The sequence below is a fragment of the Capsella rubella genome, unplaced genomic scaffold, assembly GCF_000375325.1.
Source record: "Capsella rubella cultivar Monte Gargano unplaced genomic scaffold, Caprub1_0 scaffold_4, whole genome shotgun sequence".
Taxonomy (NCBI): Eukaryota; Viridiplantae; Streptophyta; class Magnoliopsida; order Brassicales; family Brassicaceae; genus Capsella; species Capsella rubella.
The window spans coordinates 5553200-5574181 of record NW_006238920.1 but is presented as its reverse complement, the minus strand read 5'-3'; the positions used below and the strand labels follow the sequence as shown (position 1 = coordinate 5574181).

Sequence of the window (20982 nt, the reverse complement as noted above, 5' to 3'; positions counted from 1 at the left end):
CGGACAATCCCTCAACACATGGAGTATCGATTCGACCCCCTCATTACACACTGAACATATCTCTGTATCACTCATATGTCGTCGGAACCGTTCCTTGTTCGTTAATATAACTCGGTGAGACACTAACCAGAGAAATAACCGGACCCTTTCTATGGCGACAACCCTCCAAATCTGCTCATAAAACCGGGACATACAGATACCCGGGTTAACATTTGTTGTTATCATCCAATACGCAGACTTCACGGTAAAACGTCCGTTCTCCGTTCCTGGCCATGACAACGTATCCACCATCCCCGGGACACCTTTAACCACTACCGAGTGCAACATCCGGGTTATCTTCTCGGGCAGCAGCTCCCCCAACCTTTGCATGTCCCAGCCAACGCCATTTATCCAATACTCCTCCACCCTCCGCTTCTTCTCCGCTTCGGACAGTTGTCCCGAGACCCACTCCATCAATGGCTCATTTAACAACCACTTATCCAACCAAAAACGTATTTGTGTCCCATCTCCCGGCACCCAACCAACACCTTTCAAGATCACTTCTCGCAAGCCCACACTAATACTCCGCCAAGTCGACGAGGCGTAGCTCTTTGGCCACATCCATGTCTCATCGTGAATTTCCCTCACTTTATACTTGCATCTCAGCACCCGTGCCCACAAACTCACATAATCATTCAATAATCTCCAGCCAACTTTTGCCAAAAGAGCTACGTTCATCTCCCTCGATTTCTGAATACCCAAACCACCGTCGCTCTTTGGCTTTATTACTTGATCCCATGCAACCAAATGCATCCTCCGCTTTTCTTGCGTACTTCCCCACACAAAAGACCGAGACAACTTATCCAAACTCTTTAACGTCGAGGCTGGAAGTAAAATTGTGCTCATCGTATGCACGGGTATCGAAGACAACACCGCTTTCGTCAGTGTAACCCGACCCGCCAAACTCAACGTACGACTACGCCATCCCGCAAGCCTTGATGACACCCTCTCAAGTACTTCCCCAAAAGTTTCCTTATTTATCCTTTTCTGAAGTATCGGCATGCCCAAGTACTTGCCCAAGTCCCTTGTAGCTCCAATTCCACTCTCTACGGTTATTAATCGTTCCAAGTCCCGGCTCACATTCGTAGAGAATAATATCTTGGACTTCTCAAGACTAACTTTTTGACCCGAGGCCATACAAAACTTATCCAAGATACCTCTAATAACCCGCACTTGAGCAACTGACGCTTCGGCAAACAATATTATGTCATCCGCAAAGCACACATGAGATAACTTCGGTACACCTCGTGAAATCGTAATGGGTTTCCATTCCTTCCTTCCAACCGCTCCTTCAATCAGGTGGCATAGTCTCTCTAGGCACAACACAAATAAATACGGAGAGAGAGGATCCCCTTGTCTTAACCCTCTCTCCGGGACAAATGATTCGCTCTTCTCCCCATTCCACAAAATACACATAGATGGATTTGAAACACACTCCATTATCCGCCTTCTCCAACCTTCTTCCAACCCCGCAGCCCTCAAAGTCTCCTCCAAAAAATCCCACCGAATCCTATCATAGGCCTTCTCAAGATCCAATTTCAGAAGCATCCATCCCTTTCTTCCTTTCTTCCTCCGCATCGAGTGTACCGCCTCTTGGACCACTACGATATTATCAATGCTCAACCGACCGGGGATGAAACTTGCTTGTGCCGGGCCTATTAGCTTTGATATCACAGTCTTCAGCCGTATAACCATGATCTTCGTAATCACCTTAAAGAGAACATTACACAAGCTTACAGGCCGGAATTGAGTTATCTTCTCCGGAGACGCCACCTTGGCCAATAACACAATTAACGCATCATTTGCACCCGCTGGTAACACTCCTGACTCAAAAAACTCCAACACAAAATTCTTCACGGAACTCCCAACCACCTCCCAACATGATTGATAAAACACCGGTTGGAAACCGTCTGGCCCCGGTGCTTTATACTTGCCCATACTCTTCACCGCAACCAGCACCTCTTCCCCCGTAAACGTCTTTAACAACCCCTCCTTCTCCTCTCTTGTCAAACCCGGATACCCATTACAAGATAAATGCGGGCGCTCCACACTTAAACCTTCCAACGAATATAACTTTTTATAGTAGTCCAGCGCTAGACACTCCAACTCCGTTTTGTCCGAGACCCATCTCCCCTCGTCATTTTTCAGCATTTCCACTCGATTTCTCCTTCTTCTAATGATTGTAGTGGTGTGAAAAAATGTTGTGTTCCGGTCCCCTAGAGCTATGAACCTCTCTCTTGACTTTTGAAACCACAATGTCTCCTCTTGTTCTAGAATACCCTCCAAAGATTGCATTAGTTGTTCTTCTTTCTCCAACAGCTCATCCGTTTGTGCCACAGCCAACAAATCTTGGATAGCTTTTACCTCGCCTAACAACTTCTCTTTTCGTGTGTTTATATCTCCAAACACCTCCCTATTCCATTTCCGCAAAGTCCTTTGAAGTCCTTCCAATGCTTTCGGGGTTGAAATATTAGGATCCCAAGAAGCAGCCAACAAATCTTTGAAACCCCCATGACTCAACCACGCCGCTTCAAATCTAAACGGTCTCCTCCTTGGATCGCCAGTGGATGTTGGGCTGAGCTGCAAGTACAATGGTGCATGGTCCGATGATAGAAAAGGTAAGTGTTTGACGCTCCCTTCTTGCCATCGTAGCCTTGCTTGTGGGTTACAAAACAGTCGATCTAGTCTCTTGGCTATATACGTTCTCGCGGTACGACCTCTCCGCCAAGTATATGGGCTTCCTTTAAACCCCAAATCAATTAAAGAAAGCTCATTAACCCACTCCCCAAAAGCTAGGGAATCTGGCGAGAGTCTCCCATTCCCACCTGTGCGCTCATCCAACCGTAAGATAGTGTTATAATCCCCCCCCGATTACCAACGATCCATCAATGCCTCCAACCACCTCTCGTAATTTACCCCAAAGTCCACTCCTCCGACTAACGGTTGGTGCAGCGTAAACCACCACCAGATGGATTGCATCCACCCCGACTCCCACTCTCGCATGTATAAATTGGTCTGACGAATCAAGTATCTCCACCGACCCAACTTGAGACCGCCATAATAACCACAAACCCCCGCTTTGACCTGTTGCATCCACCCGGAATGAATTGTCAAAACCTAAACGTTGGCATATCAATCCCGCTCTCTCCCCATGTGCATGTGTTTCCAATAAAGCGAGCATATCCGTATCAAACTTCTTCAACAAGTAACGCATTGAACGTCGGAAATTGGGTTTGTTCGCCCCCCGGCAATTCCATATTATGCAATTCATAAATACTGCTTTTAACAAACGTAAAATTGCCGGGGCAACCCGTTAGCATTCCTTGATGGACCCATCTAAAGCCATCAAACTACCCGTCACACTCGATGAGAGGAGGGTCTCCTCTTGCACCACTGCCTCATCGGTCCCAGGACTAGTCGAGGCTTCAACAACCCTTGGCTGAGCAATGTTCCCGGAAGGCATCCAAGCCGACGTAGACACACCCCCATCCCTGCCAATATCCGCTTGCTCCGACCTTAATCGCTTCCCCGAAGCAGCCAAACTTTGCTCTCCTAAAACAGGCCCAAAAATCAACCCCCTAGTGGGCCTGTTCCCTAACAGGCTTGTGCTTCTCGGCCCAATACCCTTACCACCTTTCGGTCCATTAGTTTTCTTCATCACCCCTCCCCCACGATTTCCGCTTTGGACCCGAAGCTCCCGCCCTGTTTTTATACTTCCCTTCCCGAGATCACTCCTCATTACTACTGTCGGGATATTCTCCATATTCACATTTTCCTTATTATGCACCGTCACTTCCATACTTGTCATAACTTGGTCCGCCACCGAATCCGTAGTCAGACCACTAAAGCTGTTCGAAATGGGAACCTTTCCAGAATTTGGACTCTGCCGAATCTCCCCCGCATTCCTTTCTTGGACCTTGTCTGATTCACCCGATCCGATCCCACCTGTCCTCTCCGCCGCCAAAGCCCTAGGACCCGTCCGACGGATAACCGTAAACCCCTGAGCATCCGTCACCGTCCCCCTTCCTCCCGATTGCTTCTCTTCATGTTGGACCCGTAGCTGAGAAACACTCTCCGTTAATCGTTTTGGACATACACTCGCTAAATGCCCATAAATTCCACACGATGAACATATAGTATTCAAGCCCTCATACGATGCCATGTATCTCTCCCCATTCACCATGACTGAACCTTTCAACGGCTTCTTCAAGTTAACCTCAATACAAACCCTTGCAAACCTAGCCCTCTCCACCTGAAGCGTTGTCAAGTCCGCCCTCAAAGGTTTGCCTAACGCTTCTGCAATCCCCATCAGTATGGTTTTATGATAGTAATGTACCGGAAGATTCGAAATCCGGACCCACACCGGCGTAGTTTCGATCTCGTCCTGCATCGGGTTAAAACTCGGTGACCATGCTTGGAACATAAGCAAACTCCCAAACAAACGCCATGGTCCTCCTGTGACAACTCCCATATAATCGTCTTCCAGCTCAAAACGGACAAGAAAGAACTGACGCGGTAGGTCAATCACCGTCATCCCTCCCTTTGGTGCCCATAACTCACGCAACTTCCTGAGTAGCGGCGCCAACGGAACATTCCTCCCTAATACTTTCACGATCATGCAGTTTTTCCATAGACTAGTCATAGCCGATATCACCTCCTGCCCAATCGTCACCACACCTTCCCCATCGTCTCCATTCGGGAATTCTAGCCTCATCCGTGAGGCGACGAACTCCTCATCCAAAACTTTCTCGGGGATTGGTCTGCCGCCCCCCGCACTACTCTGCACCTTCTCCGCATACGTCAATAACGGTATCAGCCCTACCCCCGGCGGACGCCCGCTTTCTTCCATACTTGCATCCTGACTCTCCTCCCCAAAAACCCTAGTCGCCTTCTCCAAAACCCTAGTCGCCATTTTTCAACTTATGTGAGTTGAAATTATAATGACTACTATAGATTTATAATGGTATTTTATGGAAATGTAAGAAGTCTAAGATTATTACATTTTGTAATTTTAGTTCTATTGTTAATTCTTGTGATAGTAGACTGAGAAAAGTGGGAATCATGTTATATTATTGTCATTATAATCACTTTATCATGGTATTGTCAAATTTTATCATAGAGAAAAAATAAACATGATAATCTTGGTATCATATTTGTTATTGTAATGTCAAATCGAGGTAGGATTCTGAATCTCATAATAATTGTCATTCTAGTTTTGGTTTTGGTATACATCTTTTGAGGCGGAAATATCTACCCATGATTTTGTTATACATCCAAGTTTATCTCCATCTCTTTAATTTAGTAAACCTGGTGACTTTAAAAACTCTATCTCAATAAACAAGTGGAGTCGACGTATCTAAAAATAAACAAAGAACATAATGATCAAACATTCAATGTCATTGAATTTGGAGTTTTAAAGTAAATTTAACATTGAAAAAACTAAAAGAAAAAAATATAATTTTATATCCAGACTTAACATACATAGAAGATGCAATCTATGTGCATACTTTCTATCTGAACAAGCAAAAGAAATAAAGAAAAAAAAATTGATCAACAAACTCAGTCGGAATATATATATAGTAGATTATAGCAATATATATATATCTACCCATGATTTTGTTATACATCCAAGTTTATCTCCATCTCTTTAATTTAGTGAACCTGGTGACTTTAAAAACTCTATCTCAACAAATAAGTGTAGTCGACGTATCTAAAAATAAACAAAGAACATAATGATCAAACATTCAATGTCATCGAATTGGAGTTTTAAAGTAAATTTAACATTGAAAAAACTAAAAGAAAAAAATATAATTTTATATCCAGACTTAACATACATAGAAGATGCAATCTATGTGCATACTTTCTATCTGAACAAGCAAAAGAAATAAAGAAAAAAAATTGATCAACAAACCTTAGTAATATATATATATATAGTAGATTTGGTCAATGTTTTGGTATCTTCATGGATTCATAAATGACTTAGCGGATTATCAAATCACTAATTTGTGGTGAGAATAATTTGTTTAGTGGCAAGTTTAATAATATATATATATATTACTAAGGTTTTGCGGCTAATTATGTATTTCTAGTTTATCACTTATGATGTCATTGTATTTTTAAAATTTAATATATGTTATCGTTATATTTTATACTTCAAATTAATTTTGTAAAATATGATTTTTTAATACAGATTTATATTATAATAAAATCTCATTTTATAATTTTACTTAGATATAAAATATTACACAATACTATTCATTTCTTTATCTGTAGACCAAAAAAATAGAACACATCTAGAGATGATTTACGTCAAATATAAATTAATAACACACTAACTAAAATACAAAAGAGAAAACTAAAACTTGAAAGAAAAAAATAAAAGTCTCACTCAAACTCTCACAACTAATAAATACCTACATTTACATAATCGTTTTGTATTATTATCATCTTTGACATGTGTAAAGGGGACATGTATAAATGGACCGTTGAGTTAGAGAGGGCTACTACTTTATAGTATATTAGTCTATTTATATATATAAATAAATAATGTACCTATTTTTCCATTTAATTTTAATTTATTAATTCTATCTACAACATTAATTCTATTTTTCCTCCCACCGATTTTTCCCATCTATATTGTTTTTTTAATTAATTATAGCAATGTTTTTATTTTTTGAAGATTTCAAAACATGTGTTACTTTCTAGTGTGTGTGACTTGTATAACCAGAAAAATGTCCAAGATTAATTAGCTGGAATCTTATGACTTTTGATTTGGTCTGGTCTGGTTCTATCGTTTTCATGTTTGAATTTAGAATTTTTTCGATTCGTGTATTTAAAGAGATGTACGATTAAGTCAATCCTAACATGTGTTGGTTAGAATAATAAATTATGGCTCATATTATTGGTGGTTACAGTTTTTTTATTTTCTCTCTAATGTATTTTTAAACAGAATGGTAAAAGATAATACATGTATATAAATTTTACTCAAATTGATTGTACCAAACCAACTTTTTGGGTCTACGGTTCATTACCGATTTGACGAACGGTTCAATTTGGTCGGACTGAAATTTGGGTTTGGTCTCCGTTTTCTAAATCAAAATTATACCAAAACTAAACTAAAATATACATAACCTTAATCAATTTTTCAATAATAACTGGTTAAAACCAGTTTTAACCGGAAAATAGTAAAAGATAATACGTATTATGTATAAATTAGAATAATAAATTATGGCTCACATTATTGGTGGTTCCAATGTGGTTATAATAATGCATTTTAACAGAATGGTAAAAGATAATGTGTAAATAAATTTTACTCAAATCGACTGTACCAAACCTGTTCTTTTAGGTCTACGGTTCAATACCGATTTGGCGATTGGTTCAATTTGGTGGGATTGAGATTTTGGTTTGGTACCGAAGTTAAACTAGAGTATACAAAAATATACATAACCTTAATCAATGTTTCAACTTTAACTACTTAAACCGGTTTTAACCGGAAAATAGTAAAAGCGGTTGAATTTCAATAATCTTGTTTTAGTCTTCTTTTGTTGAATAAACTCTCCGGCACACTAAAAAAAAAAAAAAGAGATCTTATGGGACTAATTGTTTGAACGACCAAAGCTCTCAAGACTTTTATTCATGTTAGTTTATTGTGACATATTTATGGACTGACTAATAGTTATTGAGACTCAATTCCTCAAGAATCTAATGGGGTAAGGAAATAAATGTTTGATCTGAGTGTTAATTTCTTTGTGGAAGATTTGACAAAGTAATAATGGAAGAAACGTTGTGAAGTTTTTTGTAAGTAGATGTCGAAGTTTTGATTTGTTTTTTTTTTTGAATCTTGTGCCAATCATTTTCAGTACAACTTGTTCTGGTTCTCTGACAAGATTCATATATACACTTAACTTTGTGTTATTTCATACAATTTGTAAAAGTTATAAGACTAGGAAAAGTAAAGATAAGAGTTTAGCGACTAAGCAACTAAAGAAGATAGTAAAGTTGGTCACTGACTTTACTTAACTTGACTAATTTACAATGAGATATATACTTAGAGGATTTTTGATATACTTAGTACATAAGATTAATGTGAAATATGAAGACTCTATGTTAATGGAACTGTTTGTAGCAATTTTTTTGTATACTATTTTCCGATTTTGAGGAATTTAAAACTTTCATATCGAGGAGAATGTTTAAATTTTGGTTCATAATTGGTTTCGGGGAAACCTTTATAAACTTGAGTTTATAGTGTAATCACGACGAAACAGTAAACATAATTTTAAGATTTTAAATCTAGGCCCTTGACCGATTTTTATAAAGCATTAGTATTGGGGCTCCATATTTTTTTGAAATTTTTAATAAGAAAATAGAACTCAAAAAATATTTTGGTTTTGCAAAATTAGGCCATTTTTTAGTAAAATTTAAAATATGTTTTCCATGTTTAAATTTTATCGCTTGATTTTTTCAAAAATAGGCTTTATTTTCTGAAACTTTAAGATCTGGTCTCAACTTTTAAATTTTATCAATAACACGTATGAAAAAATGATTTTGTATTAGTCGACATATGTGACAGGGTCGACACTGTTTAAATCAAAATATACACTATGCCGATTTACCATGAAATGGTTATTAGTGTGAGTGAATAGCTCAATAGCAATGTGCCGATTAAGTAACAATGAAGCATAGCATATTAAATAAACAACTATTAATAAAAGTATACAAAAATATGCACAATCAACATATGTTAATTAAAAAATATAAAAGATATGATCAGTTAATATATATGAAATATATATATGCAATTTGGGACCGAACTAAAAATCCGGTTTAATCGGGTATTTGATTAAAATATAAAGCTAGAATTTATAAAAATTAGAAAGTGTTATATGTTAATTTGATTTAGTTATATTCTAAAATCCATACAATAATTCGGTTTAATTCGATTCGATAGCAATTTTAAGAGAATTTTGTCAATTTTTTTAAAGTTATTTTATCTTAAATTGCAGTTACAAAAATTGGATTTGGTTAATTAAGAAGTATTTTATATAGTAGGTAGAATTATGAATTCTATAATTAGAACGTGGTAAATTAGACAGAAAATAAAAGTACATGTGTAAACTAGTTGAAACGTTATATTACATGGGTATAGTATAGTCAGTCCTAATAAAATAGATTGGTTAAACTGGTTAACCAAAACCTCAAATCTCGGTTTAGTTCAGTTGGAAAAAACCGGTTCATGAGAATCCGTTGTTATATGATTTAATTTAATGAAAAACTATATATTAATGATTTAATTCCAGATTTTAAAACACATAAGGAAGTGACGACCAAAAAATAAACCACATCGAAAGAGTTGAAATTTCTAGAATCGATCCAAAAAATGTTGAGATATTTTTCAGATAGGATTGGTGATGGAAACGTTGAGAATCAGAACGTGTGGCTCTCGTCTCCCACATCACTCACACACAAAACCCTTTTTACTTCCTCCTTATTTGGAGATGTCTCTATATCATCTTTTCTGATTCACCCACCATCCTAAAACCCTTCTCTCTAGATCACAAAACATGGCCTCCATTTCTAGGATTTTGCCTACAGATGGCAGATTAAGTCAATTCAGAATCAACACTTGTTGTGCTCCTGCTACAAGCAGAGCTCAAACTCTTTTGGGTATCATCTTTGAACTTGTCTTTGTTTCAGATTTTGTTGAGTCTCTTTTGCTGATTCAGGGTTTTGTTCAGATTCTTCTCCTAAGTTGGTTTGTGTTCGTAGCTCTGGAATTAGTTTGAGGGTTCAGAATTGTAAACCATTACGTTCTGTCTCTGCTCTTGAAGCAACAAGCTCCAGGTATTTTGTGGAATTGATGTGGATTGGATTGAAATGATCGATTTATATCTGGGTGTTGAATAAAGTTTGTTGCTTTACAGGAGTAGGAGTGTTGTGTGTAAGGCTGCTGCAGGTGTGTCAGGTGATGTACCTGAAAGTACTCCTAAGGAACTTAGCCAGTATGAGAAGACTATTGAACTTTTGACCACCCTTTTCCCACTTTGGGTACTTCTTTTGTTACCTTTCTTTGATAAAGTTTGGAACTTTATATGGATTTGATAGCTGAAATGGGTCCAATGTGGTGTTCTTTGATTACCTTTCTTTGGTGAAGTTTGGAACTTTATATGGATTTGATAGCTGAAATGGTGCAATGTGGTTTTCTTTTGTTACCTTTCTTTGATGAAGTTTAGAACTTTGTATGGATTCGATAGCTGAAATGGTGCAATGTGGTTTTCTTCTAGTACCTTTCTTTGATGAAGTTTGAAACTTTATATGGATGTGGTAGCTGAAATAGTGAAACATGGTTTTCTTTTATTACCTTTCTTTGATAAAGTTATGGAACTTTATGTGGGTTTGATAGTTGAAATGGGTGCAATGTGGTTTTCTTTTATTACCTTTCTTTGATGAAGTTTGGAACTTTATGTGGATTTGATAGCTTGAATGGTGCACTGTGGTTTTCTTTTATTACCTTTCTTTGATGAAGTTTGGAACTTTTATATGCATTTGATAGCTGAAATGGTGCAATGTGGTTTTCTTTTATTACCTTTCTTTGATGAAGTTTTGAACTTTATATGCATTTGATAGCTGAAATGGTGCATTGTGGTTTTCTTTTATTACCTTTCTTTGATGAAGTTTGGAACTTTATATTGATTTGATAGCTGAAATGGGTGCAATGTGGTTTTGTTGTGCAGGTTATTTTGGGAACACTTGTTGGCATCTTCAAGCCGTCTTTGGTATGTCTTTTTATGCTTTTTTGTTATTTTTTTTATCTATAGAAATCTGTGTTCTTTTGAGCTAGTAGGTGAAGTTTTGTAGGTAACATGGTTGGAAACAGATCTATTTACTCTAGGTCTTGGATTTCTTATGCTCTCCATGGGATTAACTCTTACGTTTGAAGATTTCAGAAGATGTTTACGTAATCCATGGACGGTGAGACCCAATGAATACTGGTGTATTTATGCCCTCTATTAGATTCATTTCCTGTTTAATGTTGAGAGTCTGTGTTCTGCAGGTGGGTGTTGGTTTTCTTGCGCAGTACTTGATCAAGCCAGTTCTAGGTTTTCTCATCGCAATGGTATGTTTCCACTAATGTCTATCACATTAACTTCTATTTTCTTTTCTGAAATGGTTGCTTATGCAATATTTTTGATGACTCTGTTCTTATTTTCTATATTGTTTTAGATATTGGTTCTATTCGTTTCTACTTGTGTAGTGTGTATACGCTTTAACCAAGTGCGATGTTGAGTTATATTATTGATTAATAATACTTGATTAAACTTAGATTTGATTGTTGTTGCATTTTCAGATATCACTTCCTTAGGTTGAATCAACATTTCCTTTCTACAGTAACAGTTCCTGGCATAGTCACTCACTTCTTGTTCTTGTGGGCTTCCTCTTGTAGAGAGGATTGCTATGAACTTGTGCTATGTGCATTTGTGAACACTACTATTTCATTGATGGTGATTATTGAGGAGGCAACTAATACACACTTTTCCTGTGTTTTTATTATAGACTCTTAAGCTTTCCGCACCTCTTGCGACTGGCCTTATCCTAGTCTCATGCTGCCCTGGAGGACAGGCGTCAAATGTTGCTACCTACATTTCCAAGGGGAATGTTGCGCTCTCTGTACTCATGACAACGTATACATGTTTTTTCTTCTCATTCTTTCTTTTTTTTTTTGTCGTTTTTAAATGTGGTTGTAGGCCTCAATTTTTTAACGTAATGCTAACTCTATTGATTAGGTGTTCAACCATCGGGGCTATTATAATGACTCCTCTTCTCACTAAGCTTCTTGCTGGCCAGCTTGTTCCCGTTGATGCTGCTGTGAGTTTTCTTTAATGCTGAATCAGTTCATGCAAAATTGCAGTAAGCTAATAAGATGACTTTTCATAAAACTAGAGATATAAATCATCATGGTTCAGTAAAAGTTACTGAATGGTCTAAAAACTAAAATAAGCAAAACAGAACTCTATAATAAGATAGTTGCAGCCTGCAAAACTGAAATCTTATGGATCTATTTTTATATATCAGGGACTTGCTATTAGTACTTTTCAAGTAGTGTTGGTGCCTACTATAGTTGGAGGTAAGTATGATGCCAGTTTTTAACAGATAATGAGTTTGGCCTGCATATCATTAGGTACTAATGTCTTTTTCTGTATGGTGCAACAGTTTTGGCCAATGAGTTCTTTCCTAAATTTACGTCGAAGATCATAACAGTGACGCCCTTAATTGGAGTCATTCTGACCACCCTTCTCTGTGCCAGCCCTGTAAGTCGTTCATATAACTAGAGTCCAGAGATATGTCTTCAGTTGAGATTTGAGTCTGAAATTGGTATTGATTATGATCTTTTTCTCTTCTGAAAAGATTGGACAAGTTTCAGAGGTTTTGAAAACCCAAGGAGCTCAACTTATACTCCCGGTGGCAGTCCTTCATGCTGCAGCCTTTGCTATTGGCTACTGGATTTCTAAGTTTTCTTTCGGCGAGTCCACCTCGCGTACCATTTCTATAGAATGTGGAATGCAAGTACGTTACTTTCTCCTCTACCATATAAATTTCTGTTTGCTACCTTTGTTAGAGATTCCTTTTAACGAAATTTTCATTCTTGCAAACCGCAGAGTTCAGCGCTCGGGTTCTTGCTTGCACAAAAGCATTTCACAAACCCTCTAGTTGCTGTTCCTTCTGCAGTCAGTGTTGTCTGTATGGCGGTAAGTTTTCACAGCCTTTTCACAAAAGTTCACATGTAGAATCTACTAAGTGTAGGAATTGCTAATCATGTTCAATGGCATTATGCAGCTTGGCGGGAGCGGTCTGGCCGTGTTCTGGAGAAACCAACCAATTCCGGCAGATGACAAGGATGACTTCAAAGAGTGAATGGCATAGGAAAGGCGGGTTGCATCACCAAACGATGTGATTGTTGTAATGTTTTACTAATTTGTGTTGAAAAAATTTTCATTTTTTTTTAAGAGACGTAGAAACCAAGGGCATGCATGAGAACTTTTGGTCAATTCTCTTTTCTTTCTCAATTAGTGGACACAAATTTTTTTTTTTGGCATCATCTTCTCCAACTTTTACAGTCGTGAATCCATGTTTCAGATTGGGGTTAGCGCTGTTCCAAGAAGTGAGTCTACTCTCACAAATTTGTAGTATCTTCTATGCTAGGTTATCTCTCAAAACAAATGAACCTAAATTTCTATTCAAACAAGATAAAACACATAGAATCCAAATCCTGGTGCTTGTAGGTTCACTCTTCTTTGTAAGTCACATTAAAATTTTGACTAAATTATCCTTTAAATCATTAAAATTGATTTTAATTTCGCATTGTGGAAAATGAATTGTAAATTTGATTAGGGTTTGTCACCTCCCTGGGAAATTCCCAGTAATGAGAGAATCCCAGCCTCTCAAAGGCTAGGACCAACAAATGTGATAGATGCACCAGCAAAGGGAAGAAAGAGAACAATCAGAAAGAAAAAGCCAGGAAGGCCACCAGGGAAGAAACCTAGCCCAAAAAATCTCCCTGGAGTCACCTCAAAGAAGAAAAAGATGCTTCAGACTCAACCCTCACCTTATAGAAGATTGATCATGGAGGATGCTCAAGAGAGAGCAGAGGGTAGCTGAAGAATCTCTTCTCAAGGCCCTGGTCAAGGAACAAGTAACATTTCAAGAGGAAGCCTCCATAGAGGATCCCAAGAGACGGCTAGTGCTAATGGCCGAGGACAAACTTCAAGACAGGGGGATTTTGGGGATCCTCCAAGCCTGCTCCCGTAAAGATTCTAAGCTGGAACTGTTAAGGTTTGGGAAATCCCATGACAGTTCGCAGGCTAAAGGAGATTCACAAGAAGTTTCTCCTTGATATAATTTTCCTTATGGAGACAAAGAATTCAGATAAGGTGGTGTTTGAGAAAATGGAAGGTTTAAATTTTACCTCTTCTTGCTTAATCTCCCCTCAGGGTCATGGAGGGGGAGGATTAGCTTTATTCTGGAAATCGGAGTTGGAGATTAATGTATTGTCAAGCAGCCAAAACTTTATCGATACTTCTATCAAAATTAAAGGAAAGAACTTCTTTGCAACCTTTGTGTATGGTGACCCTGAGAAATCTAATAGGAAGTTAGTATGGCAGATCTTGACAGGTTTAGCGACAGCTCCGAATTCTCCCTGGTATCTTACAGGAGATTTTATTGAGATAATTGATAACTCTGAGAAAGAGGGAGGCCCGCAGAGAGCTGAAGGTTCTTTCGTAGACTTTCGTTCTTTCCTATCATAATGTGATCTGTATGATATCAAATTCTCAGGTAACCCTTTGTCTTGGAGATGAGTAAGACAATCGTTTGTGGTGAAGTGCAGGCTTGATAGAGCACTTGGCAATAGTGCATGGATTGAAGCGTTCCCAAGAGGAAGATGTGAATATTTGAAGTTTGAAGGATCAGACCATAGACCTCTTATGAATATGTTTGAACACGGTGACAAGAGGAAACAAGAAATCTTTAGATATGACAGAAGGCTAAAAGACAATGAAGAAGTCAAACGCTTAGTTGCAGAGATCTGGACAGAGGATGAGAGGATGGATATTCAGAGAAGCCTCTCAAATGTGAGACGGGCGATTATTGATTGGAACCGAGAGAAGCAGCAAAATAGCATGATCCTGATTGACAAGAAGAAGGAGGAGCTAGAGAAGGCAATGGTAAGCCCTTTTTCCAAATACTGAGCTTTTGAAGAAGATTAATGAATAATTAGCTGCAGCGTATTTGGCGGAGGAAGCTTACTGGAAACAACGAAGCAGGCAACTGTGGCTACAACTGGGGGATAGAAACTCAGGTTACTTTCATGCAGCTACTAAAGGAAGACGAATCGTGAATAATCTCTCAGTGCTAGAGGATGAGGGTGGCCTTGCTGTTTTTGAAGTTGAGCAGATCGCATCTGTTATATCTCAATATTACCATAAGCTCTTCTCCTCCTCTTCCCCTTCCAGTCCAGAAGAGATAGACAAGCTAGTTGGTGAAGCTCTGAGACCAAAGACCTTAAGAGAGACCAATGCCCAAATGGAAAGAATACCAACAGACTAAGAGATCAAGGATGGCTTGTTTGGCATAAATCCAGATAAAGCGCCTGGACCAGATGGATTTTCTGCTAGTTTCTTTCAATCGAACTGGGAGGTTTTAAAGAAAGAAATCTCAGCTGAGATCCAAAGCTTCTTCTGCTCAAGGTTGATGCCTACAACTTTTAATGAAACCCATGTGTGCCTCATCCTCAAAGTTCAAGGCCCTAAAAAGACTTCTGAATATCGCCCCATAGCATTACCTCTTTATCTTGGGAAGTGAAGTTCTATCAGGTCTATGCTTAAAATCTCAAGCTGAAGGCAAAATGCTGGGAATTAAAGTTGCAAGAAGAAGCCCTCGGATTAAGCATCTTCTGTTTGCAGATGACACAATGTTTTTCTGTAGAGCAAAAGAAAAAGACTGCCTAGAGTTTCTGTCAATCCTCAACAAGTATGAACTCACCTCAGGTCAACTAATCAACAAACAAAAATCTTCAATATTCTTCTCTAGGAAAACTCCAACAGCTCTTAAACTAAAGATAAAGCACTGGGTGCAAATAGAAAAAGAAGGTGGAGTAGAAAAATACTTGGGACTCCCAGAGCTGTTTGGTTGGAAGAAAGACATATTTGCTTCAATAGTGGACAAAATAAGACAGAGAGCTTTGAGTTGGTCTAACCGCTTCCTCTCAGGGGCTGGCAAGATGGTCATTTTGAAGAGTGTCTTATCTACTATCCCTAACTACGCAATGTCGTGTTTCCAATTGCTTGTCTCTCTTTGCAAACAAATCCAATCTACACTCATTAGATTCTGGTGGGATGCCCACGATCAAAAGAGGAAAATGTGTTGGGTTGCTTGGGACTCATTAATCAGATAAAAAAAGGATGGAGGATTAGGGTTCAAAGATGTCACAGCTTTCAATGAAGCTCTGTTGGCCAAACAGAGTTGGAGAGTATTAACTGAACCTGCTGGATTATTGGCCATAGTTCTTCAAGGCAAATATTGTCAAGTTGATGAGTATCTAGAGGTGAAGTGTCACGTGGCAGCATCTCATGGATGGAGAAGTATCCTAATTGGACGAGACCTCTTGAAGAAACAGTTGGGTTGGGCAATAGGGAATGGCAAATCCGTAAAAGCTTGGACTGATCCTTGGGTGTCCCTGTACCGAGAGAGCTCAACCTATGGGACCTATGCTTGCAAATGAGGAGAACCTCACAGTGTGTGATCTGTTTTAGCAAGGCACAGTGGAATGGGATCAAACGAAGGTCTCTAGGTACTTCCCAGCACACAAAGAGGTTATTATGGCGTTAAAGCCCAGCCGGTTAGGAGCCTCGGACAGGAGATTTTGGCTTCCCTCGGCTGATGGAAACTACTCCACAAAGACTGGCTATCATGTTCCCAGGAATGATCTCCTACCTCAGCCAAGTGACACACAAGTGGGAGAGTGTAACTGGCTTGAAGAAGTGTGGAATGTTAAGGTCTCCCCAAAATTACAAAACTTCTTGTGGAAAGCCCTTGCGGGGGCGTTGCCTACTGGTTTGCAGCTAGCATCCAGAAGCATGCCACTTGACCCTTCATGCATTAGATGCAGAGATCCAGAATCGATATGCCATATGTTGTTTAACTGCCCCTTTGTAAAGAAGATTTGGGCTTTGGCGCCACGTTCAGGTACCGCTTCAATCCCAAATTTCCTCGATGTGCAGCAGGGACTCATTTGGTTAAGGAAGAAGACGACTCTACCACCAACAGGTTTAGGTAAGGGACCCTTGTACCCTTGGATTTGTTGGAATATATGGTTGTCCAGGAATCAGAAGATGTTCAACAACATAGTGTTCTCAGAGGAAGAAACGCTCCTAAAAGCCATACAAAATGCGAAGGAATGGCAACATGCCCAATCTTTAGAAGCTACTCCTAGAAGCATCCCTCGGCTACTGTTATCACAAACAACAGAGGAAGAAACAGGAAGCTCTACGGTTCACACGGATGCAGCGTGGGACCATCAATCAAAAAGGGCTGGAGTTGGCTGGATCTTCTCTTCCCCTTCGTTGGGAAACTTCTCAAGACATTCATCATGCTCTGAGTTTGTGTCTTCAACCCTTTTAGCTGAATGCATTGCCATTCGCTCAGCGTTGCTCCGGGCTCTAGATTTTGGTTTACTTTCCTTAACCCTTAAGATTGATTGTCAAATCTTATCCAAAGCTATCTCTTCTAGAACTTTGTTAGTGGAAGCTCATGGAGTTCTCTCTGATATTTTCATCCCCATTCCCACCTTTATCTCTTTTAACTATAAGTTTATCCCTAGGGCAGCTAATACTTTGGCTGACTCCTTATCGAAGTCTTGTTTGGCTCAGGTTGTAAACTCTTGATGCTTGATTATTCAATATAAGCGTTGTTCAAAAAAAAATTGATTAGGGTTAATTCGGGAATAAATAAAATTGATACATTGTAAGTGCACAGACCCGCGTGTATCCGAGAAGAACAACTGGTAATTGTCGGATACATTATCAAAAATGATATAGTTGGGCCTTTACCAATTACGAGCCCATAAGGCTGAATTTCGAATGATGATAACCTTCAAAGACAAATTTCGACACATTATATACTTGTATTATATTGGACATTACATAAAATTCATTACATAATTCCTAAAGTGAAAACCCCACATACATCATTATGGGATACATAATTTTCCTCAAATTTATTATAACTATATCGAGATTTTTACGGAAAATAAGAAATCATAGATTTTACTCTACAACTATATTTCCTAATTCACTAATTGCTATCAATCATAAATAATTTCCTAATTTTATTGACTGAAATATCGCTTTCCAACTAATGCTTAATTATACTAATTTTTATCAATCATCTACAAAGATTCCAAAACTGAAATTGCGAATCAAATTATATAAAACTTGCTAATCAAATTGAATAATAACACAATTGAACCTTGCTATCTATATATATTGTGGTGAAGTCCATTACCAAAATCACCAAACCGATCAAAACCATCAAGCAACCTTTCAAAGCAGTAACAAACCTTAATATGTCTTCATCATTTACTACCCTCCGAGAAATCAAACCCTACAAAACATCGTGGAAAATTCAAGTTAGAGTCCTTCATTCATAGAAGACATATACCACCAAAATTTGGAAAAACATTCGACATGGTTCTTCCTACATAAAGTGAGAAGAAACCAAAAAGACCTCCACCACCGCCGCCATAGCCACAACCACTACTGAGGAGTGAAGATGTTCCTGCAACTTCGGTGTGACATTTTTCCCAACAAAGGCTAACACTTGAAACTCCTAAATTTTTGGTATCTAACATGTGAGGGAGTATAAATTTTGGGAGTAGTCTACTAAAAGCAATCGATCCGTAATACATTTTCTTGGTAGTTTTTAAGCAAAGATTGGACAAAAACAAAACATATTGTTTTTTTTTTTTTTGAAAAAAACTTGGAATTTTGAATCCAAATCTTCTGATGGGTTGAATTATGAAAATCTGTTTAAATTTGTTGACAACTGAAAAACAAAGAAGATAAAATCTAGACACAGTTGGTTTTATTCAAAACGCTAATATTGAATCGGTTAATAATTAAAGTAACTTAGAATAGATACAATTATAAAAGGAATCGTAACTAACCAGTAACCTCATAAGATTACACTTGATTATATAATTGGGTGACCATCTTTTAACATTGTAATGCAGTTTTAAAATCTGGATAATGATTCCAGATCTTTCAACATAAGAAGTCCCAAGTTCCTATCTATGTCTTGAAAAATCCCATGGAAAATTATGAAAAATACAGAATCGATGTATATCAGATCAATAAGAAATTTTAAGAGATGAATAAGTAGAAAGAAAAAAATCTGGTCGTTACATATCTTTAGCTGAAAATTTAGTCGACTGTTTGAAGAAGATGAAGAGATGAGAAAATTACAACAGCTCAACAAAACAATAATTCATACAAGTATTTTTTGGGTAAAATGAAAACCAGCTTTTGGTTATTTGTTAACCGGTTTGGTTGTTGACAATAATTTTTTGTTAAATATAAGGAAATGAACTAATGTTTTGACAATTATTTTTTGTTAAATATAAGGAAATGAACTAATGTTCATAAATACGTTTAACCAATACACAAAAAAGACCCATATAATTTTAAAATTACTACATTAAAATAAAATTATTTATAATAATCACATTGAACTAGGTTTGAACCCATGGTACATCGCGAGTCTTTGTTTTTGAAATTTCGTTAAAATAAATATTGTTTTAATTTGATATCTTTTTTTTATCGTATATAGTGATTAATTAAGTTAACGATATTATACCCATATGTTTTGTATTGTGTTTAGTAAACAAATTTTGTTGTTGTGTAATTATAATACTCGGTATTATGTGTTATATATTATTGCTATATGTGAGACATATTTTTAAGTGTGTGCTAGATTCTGAAGTTTTTGTGGTATACAACAGGTAGGTAGTGTAGTTAGAAAAATATTTGATATGTGGACTCTGCATATTGTATAACTTATTCTTATTATACTTTGAAATTTCTATTCTGCTTGAATTTTTTTTTTCTTTTACAGCCTGAAATAAAGTTGTATATTATAACCTTTTGTAATTTTTTTTTAATGTAATATATTTTTAAAAAAAATACAAATTATAAGGTTTTATTGTTGAGATGGTTGGTAATATAAATTCAGATTAATTTTTTTCCCGACCTAATTTTCTATTACATAAAAAATTAGGTTATGTAATACCAAACCAGTTAAATCGCTATTTCGGTCAACAAATCTAAAACTTTGTAAACAACAATAACCCAATACAATAAATGAGAATAAAATAATTAAATACCTTTAACCAATAAACAAAAAAAAAACAACCCATATTATTTAAACATTTAAAAATTATTACATTAAAATAAAATTGTTTATAATAATCACATTGAATGTTTTACTATAGTTTATTCTATAACCAAATTAACAAATATTATAAGCAGAAAATTAGTTACTGAGTATAATCATAGTAATTGATAGTCTTTACAATTACTATTGATAAATCTACCACAAAACTCTACCAAAATAAGCACCTATATAACGTAAATCTATCAAATTCTAATAATTCTGTCGCTATTATGGCGATAGACTTATGCTAGTGCGGGCCATTTTCCTTCCGATACACACATATGTTTTGTAATATTTTTTCTCTACCACACCCTTACAAGGGAAATCCAGCCATATATAGTTTTAGCTTTCTACCCTCCAAATCAGTAATTAAACCGCATATATGTGCTAGTTAAGTATATTAACCATAAATCTATAAATATTAGGCTTATGACAAAAAAAATTAAAGGATAGACTAATACCCACACATATATATGCACAATTTTTGCATATATAATTGGTTGTTATAACAATTTATTAACTGGATGAATAATCTTATGTTGTTTTGTTATTCTTTTAATGTGTGAGTTCGAGTAAATAATTCATCCCAGTTTTTTAATTACTTAAACTAAAGTTGATTTGGTACCTCATATTTGCCTTGAAATAAACAAAAAAAAATCAACTAGTAGGTATTAACTATAACTAGTTTGAAATCCACGCTAGGCCGCAAAGTTGCTATTAGAATTTTTTTTTAATATACATATATTTTTTTAAAATCATAATCTGATTCAAGTTATTTGAAATGTAGTAGGAAAGTTAATAAGGTTTGAAAAAAGGAATGCATTTACCTTATCATTATATGCATCATCATATTTTCTTATTCTTTAATCAGATAATCTAAGTCAAATAGATAAACAACACTATTGTTACTGTTTTTAGACAAACCAAGCAATACAAGAGAAAATAACGGACTAATAATATGAA

General features: G+C 37.0%; 4 protein-coding genes across 4 annotated transcripts; 3 read left to right on the top strand and 1 right to left on the bottom strand.

Moving 5' to 3' along the window:
• Positions 1-3352: 3352 nt before the first annotated feature.
• Positions 3353-4951, bottom strand: LOC17889709. The gene has a single exon (XM_006295832.2). The coding sequence runs from the start codon at positions 4949-4951 to the stop codon at positions 3353-3355; it is 1599 nt and encodes a 532-aa protein (XP_006295894.2).
• Positions 4952-9488: 4537 nt separating this feature from the next.
• On the top strand, positions 9489-13129 carry LOC17887896 (sodium/pyruvate cotransporter BASS2, chloroplastic). The gene is made up of 13 exons (XM_006294242.2): positions 9489-9702; positions 9774-9879; positions 9960-10083; positions 10770-10811; positions 10894-11007; positions 11090-11152; positions 11590-11717; positions 11820-11901; positions 12109-12160; positions 12247-12344; positions 12442-12600; positions 12693-12782; positions 12871-13129. The coding sequence occupies exons 1-13, from the start codon at positions 9600-9602 to the stop codon at positions 12946-12948; spliced, it is 1239 nt and encodes a 412-aa protein (XP_006294304.1). The 5' UTR covers positions 9489-9599; the 3' UTR covers positions 12949-13129.
• Positions 13130-13632: 503 nt separating this feature from the next.
• Positions 13633-15256, top strand: LOC111831200. The gene is made up of 2 exons (XM_023785041.1): positions 13633-14304; positions 14420-15256. The coding sequence occupies exons 1-2, from the start codon at positions 13881-13883 to the stop codon at positions 14485-14487; spliced, it is 492 nt and encodes a 163-aa protein (XP_023640809.1). The 5' UTR covers positions 13633-13880; the 3' UTR covers positions 14488-15256.
• On the top strand, positions 14523-17474 carry LOC111831073. Its single transcript, XM_023784584.1, has 4 exons — positions 14523-14756; positions 14810-14890; positions 15992-16261; positions 16344-17474. The coding sequence occupies exons 1-4, from the start codon at positions 14523-14525 to the stop codon at positions 17472-17474; spliced, it is 1716 nt and encodes a 571-aa protein (XP_023640352.1).
• Positions 17475-20982: the final 3508 nt, after the last annotated feature.

What these genes read in the sequence shown, in the direction of transcription:
- LOC111831200 (XM_023785041.1), top strand. Translation starts at nt 13,881, where the DNA reads ATGACAGTTCGCAGGCTAAAGGAGATTCACAAGAAGTTTCTCCTTGAT. An exon ending in AGGCCCGCAGAGAGCTGAAG is followed by an intron (nt 14,305 to 14,419) that starts GTTCTTTCGTAG and finishes GGTGAAGTGCAG; the next exon opens with GCTTGATAGAGCACTTGGCA.
- LOC17889709 (XM_006295832.2), bottom strand. Translation starts at nt 4,951, where the DNA reads ATGGCGACTAGGGTTTTGGAGAAGGCGACTAGGGTTTTTGGGGAGGAG.
- LOC111831073 (XM_023784584.1), top strand. Translation starts at nt 14,523, where the DNA reads ATGTTTGAACACGGTGACAAGAGGAAACAAGAAATCTTTAGATATGAC. An exon ending in AGGAGCTAGAGAAGGCAATG is followed by an intron (nt 14,757 to 14,809) that starts GTAAGCCCTTTT and finishes ATGAATAATTAG; the next exon opens with CTGCAGCGTATTTGGCGGAG. An exon ending in ACTGGGGGATAGAAACTCAG is followed by an intron (nt 14,891 to 15,991) that starts GTTACTTTCATG and finishes AGATAAAAAAAG; the next exon opens with GATGGAGGATTAGGGTTCAA.
- LOC17887896 (XM_006294242.2), top strand. Translation starts at nt 9,600, where the DNA reads ATGGCCTCCATTTCTAGGATTTTGCCTACAGATGGCAGATTAAGTCAA. An exon ending in CTTGAAGCAACAAGCTCCAG is followed by an intron (nt 9,880 to 9,959) that starts GTATTTTGTGGA and finishes GTTGCTTTACAG; the next exon opens with GAGTAGGAGTGTTGTGTGTA. An exon ending in TAGGTTTTCTCATCGCAATG is followed by an intron (nt 11,153 to 11,589) that starts GTATGTTTCCAC and finishes TTTTTATTATAG; the next exon opens with ACTCTTAAGCTTTCCGCACC.